The sequence below is a fragment of the Vigna angularis genome, chromosome 10 (assembly GCF_016808095.1).
Source record: "Vigna angularis cultivar LongXiaoDou No.4 chromosome 10, ASM1680809v1, whole genome shotgun sequence".
Lineage (NCBI taxonomy): Eukaryota > Viridiplantae > Streptophyta > Magnoliopsida > Fabales > Fabaceae > Vigna > Vigna angularis.
The window spans coordinates 11431872-11450130 of NC_068979.1; the positions used below are offsets into that span (position 1 = coordinate 11431872).

The window sequence follows — 18259 nt, forward strand, 5'->3', positions numbered from 1 at the left end:
TTTTGGGCCTTGAATTGCCATTTGAACCAATAAAACTTATATTCTCAGCTGCACAAATAAACATTAGAACATCCAAGAATAATTTATGCGCTAAAACTTACTTTTTACGTTTCTTTATTTCCCAAACCCAATAATTTCAATCATCACAAATTCACTTAAAATCAATCATTTAAACACAATTATCCCATCAAAATTTTAATTTTCAAACATAAATGTGGGCATAAATATGCACTCATCAGTGTGGAATAACAAACCATAAAGGTTTTTAATACGAACGTGTGCCTTTTAATTTCTATTCAATTAAACTTACCAAAAGCAAATAATAAAGACAAATAAAGAGAGTAAGGTTGAGAGAAATTTGCATAGATGATTTTATCCTGGTTCGGATCTTACCAATCCTACGTCCAGTCGCTTATCTCAAAACAAGATAAAACGTTTACTACTCACAAAATAATTACAAATTACAATCACAAAGAAACAATTTGTAAAAGTTTAGAAACCACCTCTCTTGATACCACAAGAGATGAACCTACACCTCTTTTGAGTCTTCACAAAGGGTGAACACCTCCTCCGAATACTTCACGAAGGATGAACTTCCTCTTCCGAACACCTCTTCAGACACACCAAGGATGAACTGGCTATTTCTTCTGTCACCGTAGCAGCACTTCACCAGCTCCACAGACACGAGTTTCACAAGCCGAACAAGAACACACAAGTCTCAATGATTTCTGAGTACTAGAACACAAGGGAAGAGTTGTTGTTGATGGAAAATGAGAGCCTATTTATAGACTCACGCAAATACTCTTCCGATCTTCGTTTTCAGCCATTTAACGCTTTTAATCGATTAATACAAGTGTTAATCGATTAAAATGAGTACAACGACTAGTTTTCAAAAGTCAAAAAACTCCAACAGTCATCTTTAATCGATTATTTTAAGGATTAATCGATTAACTAATCGATTAAAATAGGTATTAATCAATTATTTCCATGTCAGTTGAGTTTTCAGCACCTGCAACGTTTTAATCGATTAATACTTGATTTAATCGATTAAAATCGTGTGTTTTTTTATTCTGAACAGCAAATACAAAGTATGAAAATACAAGAATTAAAACCTACTACAAATCTAAGTTATAAACCTTAAACTATAATTATTACAAAAGCTTTTTATAACAAAAACAAGTCTTCAAAGGATCTTCATGAATCTTGATATATCTTGACTTGATTTGGACATCATCAAAACTTCATCTTCATCATTTTGCTAACATTCTCCCCCTATTTGATGATGATCAAAAATTCCTTTGAATTAAAGTTTTTAGTAATAATCTGGATAAAAACACAACTTATAGAGGAAAAGAGCATTAGAGAATAATAATAAGCTTTAAACATTTTCTCCCCCTTTTTTATCATAATTGAAAAGTTGTGTTTCATGTTCTCCCCCTAAGATAATGCTCCCCCTTAATAAAAGCATGTATGCATAAAATATAATTCAAAATTAAAGATTTATTCAAACATACACATTAGGAGATTTAAAGCATATGATTTTAGGATAAAGAATTTTTTTTTTTTTAAAACAACCTACTTTGAACCATACCATATAAAAATTTTAAAGCATAGAAAATATGGCTGAATTTTCAAAAATGCACCAAATGAAAAAAAATGCAATCCTAAGAGATTTCTAAAATTCCTAGATCTCTTCTAATGTTTACCCCTTTTTGATATATCTCCAAATTCGTTGTGTAATGATATTTTCTTGAGATCTTCGTCTTGGGGATTGTCATCACTCTTCTCTTCATTTGTTGTCTTTGTCAACTCTTCAAAATTACCTGCATCAAATTTATCTAACTCAAGAGGTTTTGCCTCAAGGTCTACAATTTCATCAAAACCAACATGCTTGAAATAAAATTTTCTTAAAAAAAATAAAAATTAAAATTAAAAGTTAAACATTGTCCTTTGGGTTATATAAAAAAATCATTTTACAACCCAAACATATCTACCACTTGGAACACCATAATGCTTAATTTTACATTTATTTGAAGTATGACCCATTTTCATACAATAAAAGCATGATACAAAGTTTGTGTTCCTATAAGTTGTTCCTTTTTCTACCCATGTTCTACGGATTCTATTATTATGTTTATTTTTAATTTTAGGAACATACTTATTTTTAACAACCTTATTTTCATTATTTTACTACATCCTCCTAAGGTTGTGTGTTCTAGTAGTTTATTAAAATTTTCGCAAGAAGCACATTCATCACTATTAGTAAATTTACCCTTTTCAAAAAATAAAACTTTATTTTTCAAATCTTTATTTTCTTCAAAAATATTTTCAAAATTTAATTTTAAATTTTTATTTTCTTCAAGAATATTTTCAAATTCTGATTTCAAATTTTTTTTTCTTCAAAAATATTTTCAAAATTTAATTTTAAATTTTTGAAATCCTTTTTCAATTTCTTATGAGCTTTATCTAATTTTTCATATTCTACTATTAAAGCAGCATAAGTTTCATGCAATTCATCTTCACTAATTTGACTATAATTATCAGAATCGCTAGATGTACTTACTTGGCTTCCAGCGTCGTCGTTCACCACTAAACAGACGTTTGCTTCTTCATCAGATTCGCTCAAGTCGGAAATTGTTTTTGTCATCGTCCCATGCGATGTAGGCTTTCTTTTTCTTGAAGTTTTTCTTTTCCTTTATTTCTTCATTCTTCTTTTGATTTGGGCAGTCCGCTTTTAAATGCCCCATTTCTCCGCAACCATAACATTTATAGTGTGAGGAAGATCCTTGATTTTCTTTCTTTTCGAATTTTAATCTTCCTTTGTCTTTTGATTTCATGAACCTGTTGAGCCTCTTTATCATGAGTCTCAAATTTTCTTCATCTTTTGAGTCTTCATCTTCCATTTTGTTCTTGCTCCTTTCTACCTCAAATTTTAAGGCTAGACTTTTTTCTTTGTTTTTGCCATTGCTTCTTCTTCATCTAGTCTTCCAAGGTCAAGTTTATGCTCTCTCAACTTTCCAAATAATGTCGTCATAGTCATTGTGTTGAGATTTTGTGACTCAGAAATTGCAGTCACTTTCGGTTGCAACGACCTATCTAAAGATTTCACAAAATTTATATTAAGTTCATCATTTTCGAAAGACTTACCTAGTCCAATGAGATGATTAACGATGTTGGTGAAGCGTTTCTGAACGTCTGAAATTGTTTCTCCTTGCTTCATCATGAACATTTTTTATTCCTGGATCAAGGTATTCTTTCTAGCTCTCTTTACGTCATTTGTACCTTCGTGGGTTACTCTCAGCACTTCCCACATTTCTTGAGCAGTCTTACAAATAGAGATCCTGTAAAAGTCGCCAACGGTTAAAGCAGATAAAATAATGTTCCGAGCTTTCACATCATTTTGAAACCTTTTCTTTTCTTCAGCAGTCCACTGAACACGAGGCTTTGAATCCTGCATATTGTCAGTAGGAATAGAAGGACCAAATGCAATAACTTCCCAAATATCACAATCAATGGACTCAATAAATATTTGCATTCTAACCTTCTAGAATGCACAATGTTCACCTGTGAATAGACTATTGATAGAAGCACCCTCTACAAATGTTTGATATGATCCTGCCATTTGAATAACTATCAAATCAAGTTCTGATACCAATTGTCAGAGCGGCTGCAACGGAATTGTTAGTGTGGAATAACAAACCAAGAGGGTTTTTAATACGAACGTGTGCCTTTTAATTTCTACTCAATTAAACTTACCAAGCAAATAAAGAGAGTAAGGTTGAGAGAAATTTGCACAGATGATTTTATCCTGGTTCGGATCTTACCAATCCTACGTCCAGTCGCTTATCTCAAAACAAGATAAAACGTTTACTACTCACAAAACAATTACAAATTACAATCACAAAGAAATAATTTGTAAAAGTTTAGAAACCACCTCTCTTAATACCACAAGAGATGAACTTACACCTCCTTTGAGTCTTCACAAAGGATAAACACCTCCTCCGAATACTTCACGAAGGATGAACTTCCTCTTCCGAACACCTCCTCAGACACACCAAGGATGAACTGGCTATTTCCTCTGTCACCGTAGTAGCACTTCACCAGCTCCACAGACACGAGTTTCACAAGCCGAACAATAACACACAAGTCTCAATGATTTTTGAGTACTAGAGCACAAGGGAAGAGTTGTTGTTGATGGAAAATGAGAGCCTATTTATAGACTCACGCAAATACTCTTTCGTTCTTCGTTTCTAGCCATTTAACGCTTTTAATCGATTAATACAAGTGTTAATCGATTAAAATGAGTACAACGACTAGTTTTCAAAAGTCAGAAAACTCCAACGGTCATCATCTTTAATCAATAATTTTAAGGATTAATCGATTAACTAGTCGATTAAAATAGATATTAATCGATTATTTCCATGCGAGTTGAGTTTTCAGCACCTGCTCTTGATTTAATCGATTAAAACTGTGTGTTTTTTATTCTGAACAGCAAATACAAATTATGAAAGTACAAGAATCAAAACCTACTACAAATCTAAGTTCTAAACCTTAAACTATAATTATTACAAAAGCTTTTTATAATAAAAACAAGTCTTCAAAGGATCTATATGAATCTTGATATATCTTGACTTAATTTGGACATCATCAAAACTTCATCTTCATCATTTTGCTAACACTTTTCATCTTAATACTATAATTTAATTAAAGTTAGAATAGTAATTAGTTTAGAATCATAATTATCGACATAAAAATCAATCTAGGAGTATACACCGGATCCTTATAACATCAATCTTCATTGTTACCATTGGAAAGTGAAAACTAATTGTATTTTGACACTTCTGATTAGAAAAACACTCATTAGTTGAATAATACCAAATCCGATGAAAAATTATTTATTGGCAACAATATTAAGAATGATATCATTGTAACAATTCTTGAGAGAAGCTTAAACTGAATTTTCTTGATTTAATAAACAGAAACTTTAAAGTCAAAAGACCAACGTGGATCTTAGCTTCAAATGGTATTAGAATTGGTTTGGCTGATGATGTTCGATGACAATTAGAATACCTTGCGTATGCCCAATCGCTATTAAAGAAACTCTTTGAGCAAAAGCTTTACGAAGTTGTTCAACCAGTTAGTCTATATATTCTGGTCATTTTCCAACCAAGCTATTATATAGAGATATAAACATCCCTTTGACTTTGAAAACCTAAAGAAGGGATGTTCGTCATTTGCACACGGACGCTGAAAGTTGCATGCTTTGACCCTTTTACGACATTCCGATGGAAGTCAATTTGGTTTACTCAAGATCAATATATTAGATATTTATAAACACTTTGCCGACTCTTTTATCGTTGTACTGCCATCAATTTAAAATGTAAAGGTATACTTTTGAATTGTTTAAAACGCAAGGTTTAGAATGATTCGAAGTTCTGAAGTACGTCACAGATTTAAAAACATTTTGGGTTGATCTACGTACACTAAACCATTGGCGTTTACTACCAAAGGAAAATGGTTTGAGCATGTTGCTTATTATAAATTTGCGAATGTGGAAATTATTATAAATTTGGCATACCAGAAATGTATACTATGCAAAGTTTGGTACGAGAAGTAGCATTCAAGTAGCATAGCTACAAATACTTGGGCTTTCCGGCGGAGAATATTCTTGAATATCTAAGTATTTATTAATCGACAACTTGATAATTCTTTCTGACATTTTAACTGGGATTATCTCATGCACTAAGGCCTCTGCTTAGGTGTACAAACGCGAAGTCCCAACATGCGATTCAAGGTGATAATAACAGCTCGGTTTGAAGGGAAACGAAAATGTCTTTTTAACGAAATTTGAGTCCACCATTCCAGTTCTAATTTTGAAGTATCGAAATGTCTAGTTAGTGAAAATGTTTGATATGTTTGTTTTCCTTTTCAGTAAATATTAATATGCACGTCAATGTCTGCGTTTTTATTAGTATTAATAAACGTGTATATGAAAAATAAAGGCCATTTATCTTCTTCATCGTCAAATAATTATAATTAAAAGAAAATTGGCAAATAATCTTCCTAGGGTAATCTAAATAAGTGAAACTTACAAATAATTTACTAATAGAAAAGCATGGAAACCATAAAAAACCAAATAGTGTTTATCGTGAAGTAAGAATGTAACTTTAGTAGACAAAATGACGCCTACCCACGAGCCACAGAAAACCGGATCTCATTTGCTGGTGCGGCTGGTGGCGTCGAGCTTTCTTGCTTAATTTCCTTTTTACCGGTACTGTTATTTTTTTTTTTGGGTTAGTTTGCATAAAAATCATTTGTCAAAATGAACCTGATTATTGAGAAGAAATATTAGAAAAATTCTAAACTGAATTTGATCATGATAATACTGCCCTACTATAATGGGAAAAACTGAAACAGTACTTTTTAGTATTAACAAACATTTCCAGAGCAACACGGATAAATATAAAGTGCGGGCAAGTGGATGCTCAACTCATCCCCACCAAAAAAATGTAACTAATTAAATTATCGAATGTGTGCGATAACCTTGAAACAGGTTATAGCTGGCAAGGTGTGACAAACATGCTGATAAGGATCCAACTCCTTGGTATGTGTATTGTTTTCCATTGAGAAATAAGTGTTACCCCAAACACACCATTAGTCGTACGAAAGTAAAAAGAGAATTAATTTAGGACAAGAATACGTTGCTTTTACCCTTTTAATAGAGAACTATCTTTTTTAAGGCGCATCAAAACTGCAATACAACTACAATAATACTTCACAGAAAATCCACTACATATCTGCCTATCGAAAGCAGATTCTCTTTTCAACGGAGGGAAATACATTACACAGTATTGTACAAGCTAAACCCGGGTACAGTAACTACAAAGAACACAACCAATATTACACACGAAGATATTGTATGACAAAATTAAGAGGATAGACAAAAGAATATGCTAAGCCACACTGGGAAGTGACAACACTATCAAAGCCGTCGGATCAAAATCCTGAGAAGAGTCTCACTTATGCCCTCGGAAATACATGTATATTTTCTGCAGACACAAACGAAAAGGAAACAACCACGTTAAACACGTATTCTATAATACTTCATGGGCAAGTCAAAGAAACTGAAGTAAAAATATGCATAAAAAAAGCCCCCCCGCGGAGTCTGTTGTTTATATGCGAAAACGTCATATAAACCACAATGAAATACAAAAGTAAATAATAAATAGCCCGAAGATTATTTCATGGGAATAGAAAAAAGAGAATTCAAATCAATGAAGATGTCCCTAACCTGGAGTACCCATAAGCTTAGAAGAGCCTCCAAGCAAAACATCCCGAATCCAATCAAATAGAAAATCTGCAAGAATACAAAACATTGGTAGCATCAAACAAGTAAGCACGGGGAAAAAGGATAAGAAGCTTGATCTTACCTACATTATAGACCAGAAATTCAAAATAACAAAGGGATAGGAATTTTCATTTTTCCGGCTACTTCAAGAATTGATAAATGCGATCAAATGTTTTTCCACCCATCCTTTGATAGTTTACGGCACCTAAACTGTTGTGTGAAAACATAACACAACAGCAAGAGCAGACTATGGTCCTTATGATAATCATTGTCTATGGTTTCTCAGACAAAGTCAACCAAATCATCATTACTTCAACATTCTCCAACACCCCAAGACACTTAGTGCAAATATATTATACACGAGATCATAATTCCGAGGGAAGAAGACGTATTCAACTTGAGAATATTAATTGCCTTCATGTGTATTTACTTCAAAATTATTAATATCACACATATGTAAAGCCATAATATTAGAATTTGGTACGCAGATATTCCTTCGGAAAAAGAACCTCATTTACGAAATTCCAATAGTCACGAGCAACGCATGAATAGAAATGTTTCTAACCATCATGCAAAATATTATTTGAAACAAAATACTTAACCATATCAATTGCAACCTTAGAAAATAAAATTCTCATGGCTCATTAATATTAAATTATGATATTCTAAAACATAGCTAACAATTTTACCCATCACAAAAATAGTTATGAGTACATGGAATACAACTTACCCCAACCAATAGATGGTCTGAGAAGACATCAATTGCAGCAAGGATGCCCCTGCAATTTAAAATAAATTAATTGAAATGTACCTAAAAGGAAATATATATTCGTGTATACATTTACTAATACATACGACTAAGGAAAAGGGTGACAGAAAAAAACTTGTTGATGAATTTATGAAGGATTTGATCATTCTTAGAGTCAAGTAGTGTTTTTCTTCCCCACCCCGATTTGAATGATATGACAAAATACCAATAAACATATAAAAACACTGATGTTCATTGCTTGCATATGCCTACACAATGGAAAAAACTGAGCCAAACCTCCGGAAAACTTACAATATCCTATCATTCCCTTTCACTCGTGTTTTATAAGGTCATTTTTTCCAAACAAGCTGAAAAAGAACTTTTGGTTACAAAACATCCAATTTTAGCAAACTTGCTCCATCATACAAAGAAAAGGCCTATCACTAGTACAAACCAGTAGTCTCGGAACACAGGTCCTTGGGGTGACTTGGCTTTTAAACCATTTTTTTATCAGCACTCACTTTTAAACCATACTTTATTCAAAAAGTACACACCCAATAGCAACCAGATAAAAAAAATACAAAATAAAAAAAAAAAACTCCATAAAATTCAAGTGAACTGTGTAATACAATTTGTAGGACTTACGTCAATGATTTCCCATGAAAAACAACTGGAGGGGCGATTGCAGCAAAAATGCAAAATGCAATATGAAGCTGCATCAAGCCAAAATAATAAAAGAATTAATAAGACACTATCTCGGTAGTATGAAACAAGTATAATGTAATATAGATTAACATACCAAGTAGAACATGAAAAACCAACCAAACTTCAGTGCACTATCCGTCCTGCATATTAGAGGTAATCATGAGCTCGAACCATTTGCACAATCAACTGCCTATTCTAGTCAGATTATTTAAGAGAAATCACCACTCTTTTAATACCAGCTTCCAGAGACAGATTGTAAAAAACAAAAAAAAAAATCTAATCAATTATAGAACAACCCAGCTTACCTCATAGCACGATAGAGAGGCCTGTACCAAAGAACATATGAAAGGGGAACACCCATTAGAGCATATATCACCGCAAGGAAAAAAATTTTAACACCTGGACATTGAAAGCTTCGCATTAAGGTCCAAATCACATCAATAAACTAGATAGCTGTAAATATTCGAAGTTTAGAAGAATGAGCTTACCACCGCCTCTGATCCAACAGACAATTACAGCAACTACATTAAAAACTAGGCAGAGAACAATTCCTGCAAATATAGCACACAATAAGTGGAAGAAAAAAAATCAGATACATACAAGTTTATAAAGGAGCCAAGAACGTGGGAAAAAAATAAGGGAACCTACAGGGAACGTTTGTGTTTACAACTTACAAGTGTGTCTATCAAGTTAAAAGTGTCTATAAACAAGGAATGCATTTTAAAAAATTATTAACGAGGCTCTGGATACTAGCTCCTCTTTCTACTAAGAATATGTTTGGACTGATGGAAAGTAATAGAATGCAGAGGAATAAAATTTAAAATGATGGAGTTCATGCCATCCGATAGCTATTTTACTTCCCTCTAATTTGAGGAATGTGGGAAAGAACTGATTTATTTTTCTTAACCATCCCATTTACTTCCCATATTATGCAACGAAAATTTTCCTACCATACCATCATTTATAAAATATCCAATTCACAGTTAAGTATTTTTCAATGTAGTCAAAAATCATGATTTAAATTGAAGAACTGCATGATTACACAATTTCATATCACCCTGTAAATCCTGGTTACGGGAAGAATTCAAAATTTATGGATGTACGAATAGGCAGCCTTTTACAAGTTGGGTTTCACATGTCAGATTCTCGACTTATTAGGAAAAAAACAGATTGTGTTCCGGGAGTATAATCTCGAGTTTAAATAAGTTGGTAAATTTTCATTCTTTACAATCCATCATTAGATAATATAAGTGTAGCCCAAAGTTATGATTACGAGAAAAACACTTTTATTTGGCAGAACTAACAGAAGTTACTAGATACTAAATAAAAGAAGACACATAAGAAGTTATATTACCCAGTACCAAGCATGTAATCCACCAACCTTGTAATGAATAAACAGAAAATATGTGAGCAATCATACCTAACCAACTTGCAAAGGCCAAATATTGCAGCCTCTGAGCATGAACCGGTATCTCATTTGCAATATCATGGTGAATGATTGGGAACAATGGAGGCCAATTCTTATCATCAACAGGAACACCAGCTGATAAGCATATTTATTTTTCAAACAAGAAAAATATGTTATTAACTCAGCATAAATATAGAGACAATTGAAGGGCCAACATGGTGGCGGTTTGTCATTCACCTCTAGCAACAGCCTCTTCTCTTTTTTTTATTTCCTACAGATGCATTTTCAAAGGGTCATAAAATCAATAAACAGTATAGGATAAAATTAACAGTGGCAAGAGCAAGGCTTGTACATTCAGTCAGTTAAGGGAATATAGGTATATCACTGTTGATGACATCAACAAAAATAATGCTTAATTGTAAAATCTACCTTCTCTCTCCGTTTTAAATCTGCTTCCCAAGCTGCTAGCTCCTGACCTTTTTTCTTCGAGTCCTATAAAATATCATGGAGAATAAAATCAGCCCATCCAAAAAGAACCTTACAGTCTTAAGAGAAAGTCTCTGAATTAGCAATGACATTACATTTGTAGTATCCAAAGGAATATCAACTGTAGCATCATGTCTTTGACCATAACCCAGTGGTTCAGATGCTACTGGTGGACTACGTGCACGATTCTGTAAGACCAATAGCATGAAAAAAAAAAACACACCGTGAATTAAATCAAACAATAAACATTAAATATCAAGCCTTTCAAAAGTAGTAAATTGCACAAGTGATGACAGTTATAGTGTCAACGTTATTTCACAAATGTGTTCTAAATTAGAATTTAAAGTTAGTTCCTCAGAACTTACAAGGTCTTCAACTAATTAAATATCTCTTGTAAACACACATGCAGCTAAATTAACTCTGGACTCATGCCCAAACCAAGACCTCGGTTATGTTCTGTTGTAAATGATAAACATCGCATTTAGGCAACGTAGCAAGTGAAAGCAAACTAACACGCAGCCTGCTAACTAAATGAAATGCATAACAACCAAACCTATCACACAACCACACTTTAGAACAACTTTTTTTAACATACAAATTCACAATGGAGATGTAATTAAACTTTTATTCTTTTCATATAACTGGAATTTGAATAGTCAACAACCGAGGGACTTCACGGTTCACAAAAAATACGCTTAATACAGCAGATGAAGCATGTACAAATTCTAACAAACTACATTTGTTCATTTACCTTCAGCAAACCCAACCCAACACTTCATCTAGGCTATGCTTGTCCTAACAGACTAGCATGCGGAGTAACTTGACCTACTCAGTGTGCGCAAAACTGAGCAAACAAAAGACTAATGTGCAGCATCAATCATTTCAAACCAAAAAAACACTTATTGGCTAATTCCAATTAACTCACTCACCCTTTCCAATTATGGATGTTCCAGACATTGAACCACAACAAAGAATAAAAACACCGTACTGCAGCTAGCAGCTAAGCATCGAATAACCATTTCATTCTCGCACATTTTCCAATTCGCGGATTCACTTAATTGAGCATGACAGAAAACACCGTAACCGAACAACAAACCTACAAAAATTCCAGATCCAAGTCCTCCACAAACATCTACACTACGTCCCGCACCGATTTCTCGTGTCGGTGCGATACAGGACACACGCTACGATTCAGAACACACTCCTTCTCAATTAATCACGTCCGCAGCCAAACAAAAAGAACCGAAGCGAAAGCATAGCGTCGCAAATCAACGACAGATCCAGATCAAACGACAAGTCACCTAAGCAGTTCTATATTTATACTAATACCGTTAAAAAGAAATTTAGAACGGAAAAACCGTTGGATCCGATTGAGAATCTTGTAAGCAACTAAATATAGAAATCGAAAGAGACTGAAGGGATTAAATTACCGAGAAAGGATTCACTTCTTCCTCGTCAAACGGATTGGGATCGTGGTTGCGATTCATGGCGAAAAGTTAGTTAGATCCGTGAAAATGTGCGAAGAAGATTGTTGAGATGATATTGGGTACGTAAGGGAGTGAGACAGTGGTAGTGCGTGCGGTGAGAGACCGCACTTTTCACGCTTTCACTAGCTACCTGGCTTGTTTGCAACGCGGGATATAGTTTTGGAATTGGGAGAAAAAGGCAACTAAACTTGAATTTGAACACTTTGCCCCTTCATTACTTCACATTTACGATTCGTGCCACTGCGTCGGTACGCTGCTGCTTTCAGTGAGGTGTGTGAAGTGTGAAACATAAGAGAGTTCACGTGATTCTCGCGTGCAGGTGTACCATGTGGGGAATGTTGGTTGGCCACTTCAGCTATGGAGTATGGTAACTTGTGGAGGCTACGTCAGTGGATCATTGCTCGTGCAAGCGGTGACTTCGTTTCGTACCAACATTATCACTTCCTTTCATAAATTTTTCAAAATTTGGTCCCAACGGACTTCGTTAGGGACAGGTAACTTGCATCTCGGCACAAGTCGTGAGTTCATTACCAAATTTGAAATTCGAACCACCAATGTATATTTTAAATTTTAAATTTACATCATGCGTTTGCTGATTCATTTTTTTGTTTTGAGAAATAAAGCAGCTTTGCATACATCATTTCGAACAACTTTTTGTTTCGCACCCTATTAAATATTGATTTCATGACATTATATGGATAAACAAAAATTGCACGTATCTCTTTCTTCGTCAATTCCTTGTGCTCCATTTCAATAAATTAAAACTATCTCATCAAAGTCAAATCAAAGTGTTTGGTTATACAACGAGGGGCAAAATTAACTTCAAGGTCAAAAAAGTAAAAGTGGTGACTCTGAACATGGAAACATGTTAGGAGTGAATCTTCTTACACCTCCTCATCCTGCATCCCTAAAATTACCTATTTACCCTTCATTTAATTAAAAGTCAAAACGGTAATTAATAAATTAAATATTTTTTAATCCTCAACCATTTTTCTAACTCCCAACCACAATCACAAAAATATTCCTTTTTATAAACTCTGAGTTGCCCTACTATTCATGGTTTTTTTACTGTAGCAAGTAATATCAAGCAAGGTTTACTGGATTGTAACATTGAGATACAGCAGTAGGAGGAAGAGGAAGAAGAGTTTGCTCCGACGAAGGTACGCAACCGCATTTCGAGGTGCGAAAAGACTCCGCCGCACTTCGAAGTGCGTTTCTAATTTAGGGTGCCGCACTTTGAAGTGCGTTTGTATATATGTTTTTTTATTTTTTATTTTGCATGCTTTTGTTTAATTTTTTCTTGTTTGTTTGATGCAAATTTGTTATTTAATGTTTCTTTAATTATATTAGTACAATGATGGGGTGGGGTGGTGGTCATAGTGTTTAGGTTTTGGGAGATTTATGTATGTGAGCGTGAGCGAGAGAGGAAGAAGACCTGGTAACCCCGCCGCACTTCGAAGTGCGTTTACCATTTTGTAGTCGCCGCACTTCGAAGTGCGTTTTTCATTTTGTAGGCGCACTTTGAAGTGCGGTTAGTGATATGTAATTTTAATTTTATTTTTATGCATGGTTTTTTTTTGTTTATATTTTTTAGTTAAATTCCTCCAATCCTTTTTCCTTTTTTTTACATGTTTTTTTATTTTTTTTTATGTTTTTGTTATTATGTTATTATTTTTAATTTAAATTTATTGTTTTATGTTATGATTATTTATTTTAAAAAAAAATTTCATGGATAGTATTACGGAGTGATTAGGGAGTGTATTTAGGTTATAAGAATTTTTAATAATATTTAGGTTATATGAATTTTTTTATTAGAGAGTGTTTTTGAATTTTTTATTTGTAATTTAATAAATTTTTAAATTTTAATATTTATTGTAGGTCATATTTAATTATATGAGATGGATAACTATCCATATTTGGATTCTGAAATAAATTCTGATTTTATATCGGAATTTTCTTATTTTTTAAAAGAAGTGGGTGAGGGTGATTATTCAGATCAATTTTCCACTGATAAAATATTCCCAACACGCGCCGATTTAATTCAATGGGTTCGAAAGATTGCATTTGATCTTGGATTTGTTGTCGTCACTATAAGATCTGACACAGCAACTGGTGAAGCTGGTAGAAAGACATTTATTTTGTTAGGGTGTGAAAGAAGCGGGAAGTATAGGAAGTATAAGGCAGATGTTCAACCTAGTTTATCTGGCACAAGAAAATGTGAGTGTCCGTTTAGGTTAAGGGGTAAACCTAAAGGAGATGGTTGGGTGTTGAAGGTTATGTGCGGCTATCACAACCATGAATTAGCAGAGACTTTGGTCGGTCATCCTTTCGCGGGTAGGTTAAATGCGGCTGAACAATCAATTCTTGTGGACATGACTAATAGTCAAGTAAAGCCGTCAAATATTCTTTTGACTCTGAAAGAACATAATGAAGATAACGTGACAACGATAAAGCAAATATATAATGCGAGGTACACGTACAAACGATCTTTGAGAGGGTCTAGAACGGAAATGCAGCAGTTGATGATGTTGTTAGATAGAGACAAATACATCCAGAGAAGTAGATGTTTGGACGATTCTGACGTGGTAAGTGACTTGTTTTGGACACATCCTGTAGGTCGTCTTCTTTCGTCTGATGGCTCACTATGAGAGGATGAAGCCTCACCATGATATCCACCTCTAGTTTTAACCATATCTATTAACCAATTATATTATTAACATATTATATACAAAAAAATAATTAATAATTTAATCAAAAATATTCAAACAAATAAAAAATAATATAAAAATCTAAAAATATTACATATATAATAATTAAATTATTACAAAAGATTCCAAATTAATAATTATTATTTATTTCAATAAACAATTTAATTATTATTTTAATTTTAAAAAAAATTAAAAAAATGATATAAAATTAAATATACGAAAATAAGAGAGTCACCACATAAATACTTTATATTTCTATATTATTTTGATACCTAGTATAAAAAAAAAATTTAACTAGTATAAAAAACCCATTTTACATTAGTATCTACTGGTTCACATAGTATTTACTACATATTAATATCTACTACATTACATTAGTATTTACTACATATTAATATCTACTACATTAGTATCTAATGTGTATTAGTATCTAATGTGTATAGTGTCAGTAACTATTTTAAATTAGTATCTACTAGTATAAAAAAATTATTTTACATTAATATCTTCTAGATATAGTGTAAATAAAAAACACTTCAATAAGAAAAAATTTAAAAGAAAATATAAAGAATTCAATAAAAATATCATAAGCATGGCAACAACACGAACAGATGAAACACAGAATCAATTCAAATTCAAAGAAACAAAACTGCAGATGACATATATTATCAATGTTTAAACCCTAAAAAATTATTCGAAAAATGCCACCGCATTCGGTCCTGTATTTGCCGCAGATCGAACTCCGGCGTGCACCCCAGCGAACCGCACATCGAAGTCCGGTTATGTAGTTTGTCGCACTTCCAAGTGCGGCGTGCACCTCCAGCGAACCGCACTTCCAACTGCGGCTCTAATCCTTGCCGCACTTCCAAATGCGGCGTGCACCTCCAGCGAGCCGCACTTCCAACTGCGGCGCGAACCTCCAGCGACCTCCGTTCCCATCAGATCACGACCCACTAACCCAATCACTACCCAAACCCAACCAAGCACATAACAGACAGGAAACAAATATATTACATACTAACCTGGACGCCAGCCACGAACCCGAGCAAACCAGCGGAGCGGATGCCAGAGACACAGAGACGGAGGAGAGGACGGAGAGAAAACGAGGGAGGAAGGAGGGGTGTAGATCTAGGGTTTTAGTGAGATGCGGCAGGGGAAGAAGATGAGTAAAATAGGTTTCAAATTTTATTAATCTTTTTAAATAAATTTTTTTTCTCTCTCCTTGTTGACTGTGAAAGGGCACTTTTGGAATTACAATTTTTTTTGGAGGTACAAGACGAGGGTGGTGAGGTGTAGAGAGAATGACTCACATGTTAGAGTTGCCACCACTACATACATGGAACTCCACGTACACAAAGCAGACAGATAAATTAAAATAAAAATTAAGCAAATTAAATTGAATTAATTATAATTTAAATTTAAGTTTTTCATGAATTTAAATATTTTTAATTTAAGTTTTTCAAAATAATTACAATTTTCAATTAAATTTTTCCTATTTATTGTTCCCGTTAATTAACGTGATTGTTCTGTTATTTACTTTATTTAACTTCATATATAGTATTATAATTAATATAAAATAATATTGTTAACTAATTTTTATTGTTTTTTAATTGAAAACATGTTAGATAATAATCAAAGATATTTTGATAATACTTTCGTATTATTATTATATATAGTGATTAAGAAATAGTTAAAAATCTTGTAATAAAATTAATTTACACTATAAGTAATGTAAAATTTATTTTCTAAATAGTTTTATAAAATTAAGTTGCGTTTTAAAATTTACTTCTTAACGTATTATTAAAATCTATTTTAACAAAGTTTATTCGCTATTAAATCTATTTATTTGTTATGTAATACATTTTTAATTAAAACAATAAAAATTATTTGTTATTTTTGTATTTATTGTGATATTATTTTATATTAATCAATAAAATAAACAAAATAAATTTTACCTCGTTACAAAAATAAAATAAAAAATAATTGAAAATATAAAAAATTCAAATACTTTGATAAAAAAAAAGTCAATTGAAGATATTTCAATTTTGAAAAACTTTAACGTAATTAAGTTAATCGAACTATCTTGTTGCACATAATTCATTTTTTATGTTTTAATTAATTCAAACAAAAAATACTTTTGGAAAGCATTTGATAAATAAAAGAGTAGAACAAATATGTATTTGTGTGTTAATATAATATTCTCATTGCATCGTCCGTAAAATGCATGCACATAGGAGTTTATTAGTTTTTTTTTATGCCTGTACTACTATGTGGTTATATAATTTTAGACTAGTTGAATTTATTCAAAGGCGTAAAAGAAATATTAATAAGTACAAATATTTTATCAAAAGATGTTAGTTTTATTTTTTATCCTTTAATTTGTGAAATAATGAACTTATGTGGAAAGAGTCCCATAAAAAAATACTAAAATTATGTGTTAGACTCTTGTTGCTAAAGCTCCGCCTCCATAAATATTACACACTAAGAGATAATATATTTACAAGAAAATAAAATTAAAATGTTAAATTTTACTTAATTATTTTGATAATTTATTAAAATAATATTAATATTCAATCTTTCGATATTAATTATAAATATAGTTAAATATGTTTTTAGTCCCTAAACTATTACGCGATTTTGGGTTTAGTCTCTATTCGAAAATTTTGTTTCTTTTAGTCCTCTTAGTTTTGAAACTCATTTTTAGTCCTTAAAATTGAACCTCCTTTTGATGTGGCAAACGACGAGTCACGTGTGTCAATACCCAATTTCGTCTGGGTAAATATAATTCATCACAAAAATAAAAAAAAAACATAAAAAAACCAAAATGAAAAATACTATTTATTTTACTTTTTGCACCCCCAAATTTTCTTTTAAACACTTAATCCAATGGCCCAAAATAATCTCTTACGTTTTTACTTCCTCATCACCTCTTTTCTCTTATCACACCCCACTCTCCACATCACCCTCCACATCTCATTCCACATCATCTACCTTTTTCATTTACTTTTTCCACATCATTTCCATATTAATTTTATATATCAACTTTTCTAATTATTCCACTTACATTTTTTAATTATATCTTCTCCATCAACATTTTTTATTATCCATTTTTCTCCACCTTATTTTTCCACCCACTTTTTATATTATTTCTTTCACTTATTTTCCACATTAACTTTTACTATTCACTATATTTTATTTCACCTAATTTCTCCACCAACTTTTTATATTATTTCTTCCACTTAATTTCCACACCTAATTTCTCCACCAACTTTTTATATTATTTCTTTCACTTATTTTCCACATTAACTTTTACTATTCACTATATTTTATTTTACCTACTTTCTCTACCAACTTTTTATATTATTTCTTTCA

The 18259-nt window shown here is 32.4% G+C and overlaps 2 protein-coding genes across 2 annotated transcripts; one reads left to right on the forward strand and one right to left on the reverse strand.

Moving 5' to 3' along the window:
• Positions 1-6774: 6774 nt before the first annotated feature.
• On the reverse strand, positions 6775-12344 carry LOC108323280 (secretory carrier-associated membrane protein 4). The gene is made up of 12 exons (XM_017555691.2): positions 12126-12344; positions 10791-10883; positions 10639-10701; positions 10447-10480; positions 10222-10344; positions 9290-9352; positions 9107-9200; positions 8896-8941; positions 8742-8809; positions 8079-8127; positions 7292-7357; positions 6775-7049 (listed from the first exon to the last, which is right to left on the reverse strand). The coding sequence occupies exons 1-12, from the start codon at positions 12180-12182 to the stop codon at positions 7017-7019; spliced, it is 789 nt and encodes a 262-aa protein (XP_017411180.1). The 5' UTR covers positions 12183-12344; the 3' UTR covers positions 6775-7016.
• A 1736-nt stretch (positions 12345-14080) lies between these two features.
• LOC128194389 (uncharacterized) lies at positions 14081-14830 on the forward strand. The gene has a single exon (XM_052869974.1). It carries the CDS (start codon positions 14081-14083, stop codon positions 14828-14830), a length of 750 nt encoding a protein of 249 aa, XP_052725934.1.
• The last annotated feature ends 3429 nt before the right edge of the window (positions 14831-18259 follow it).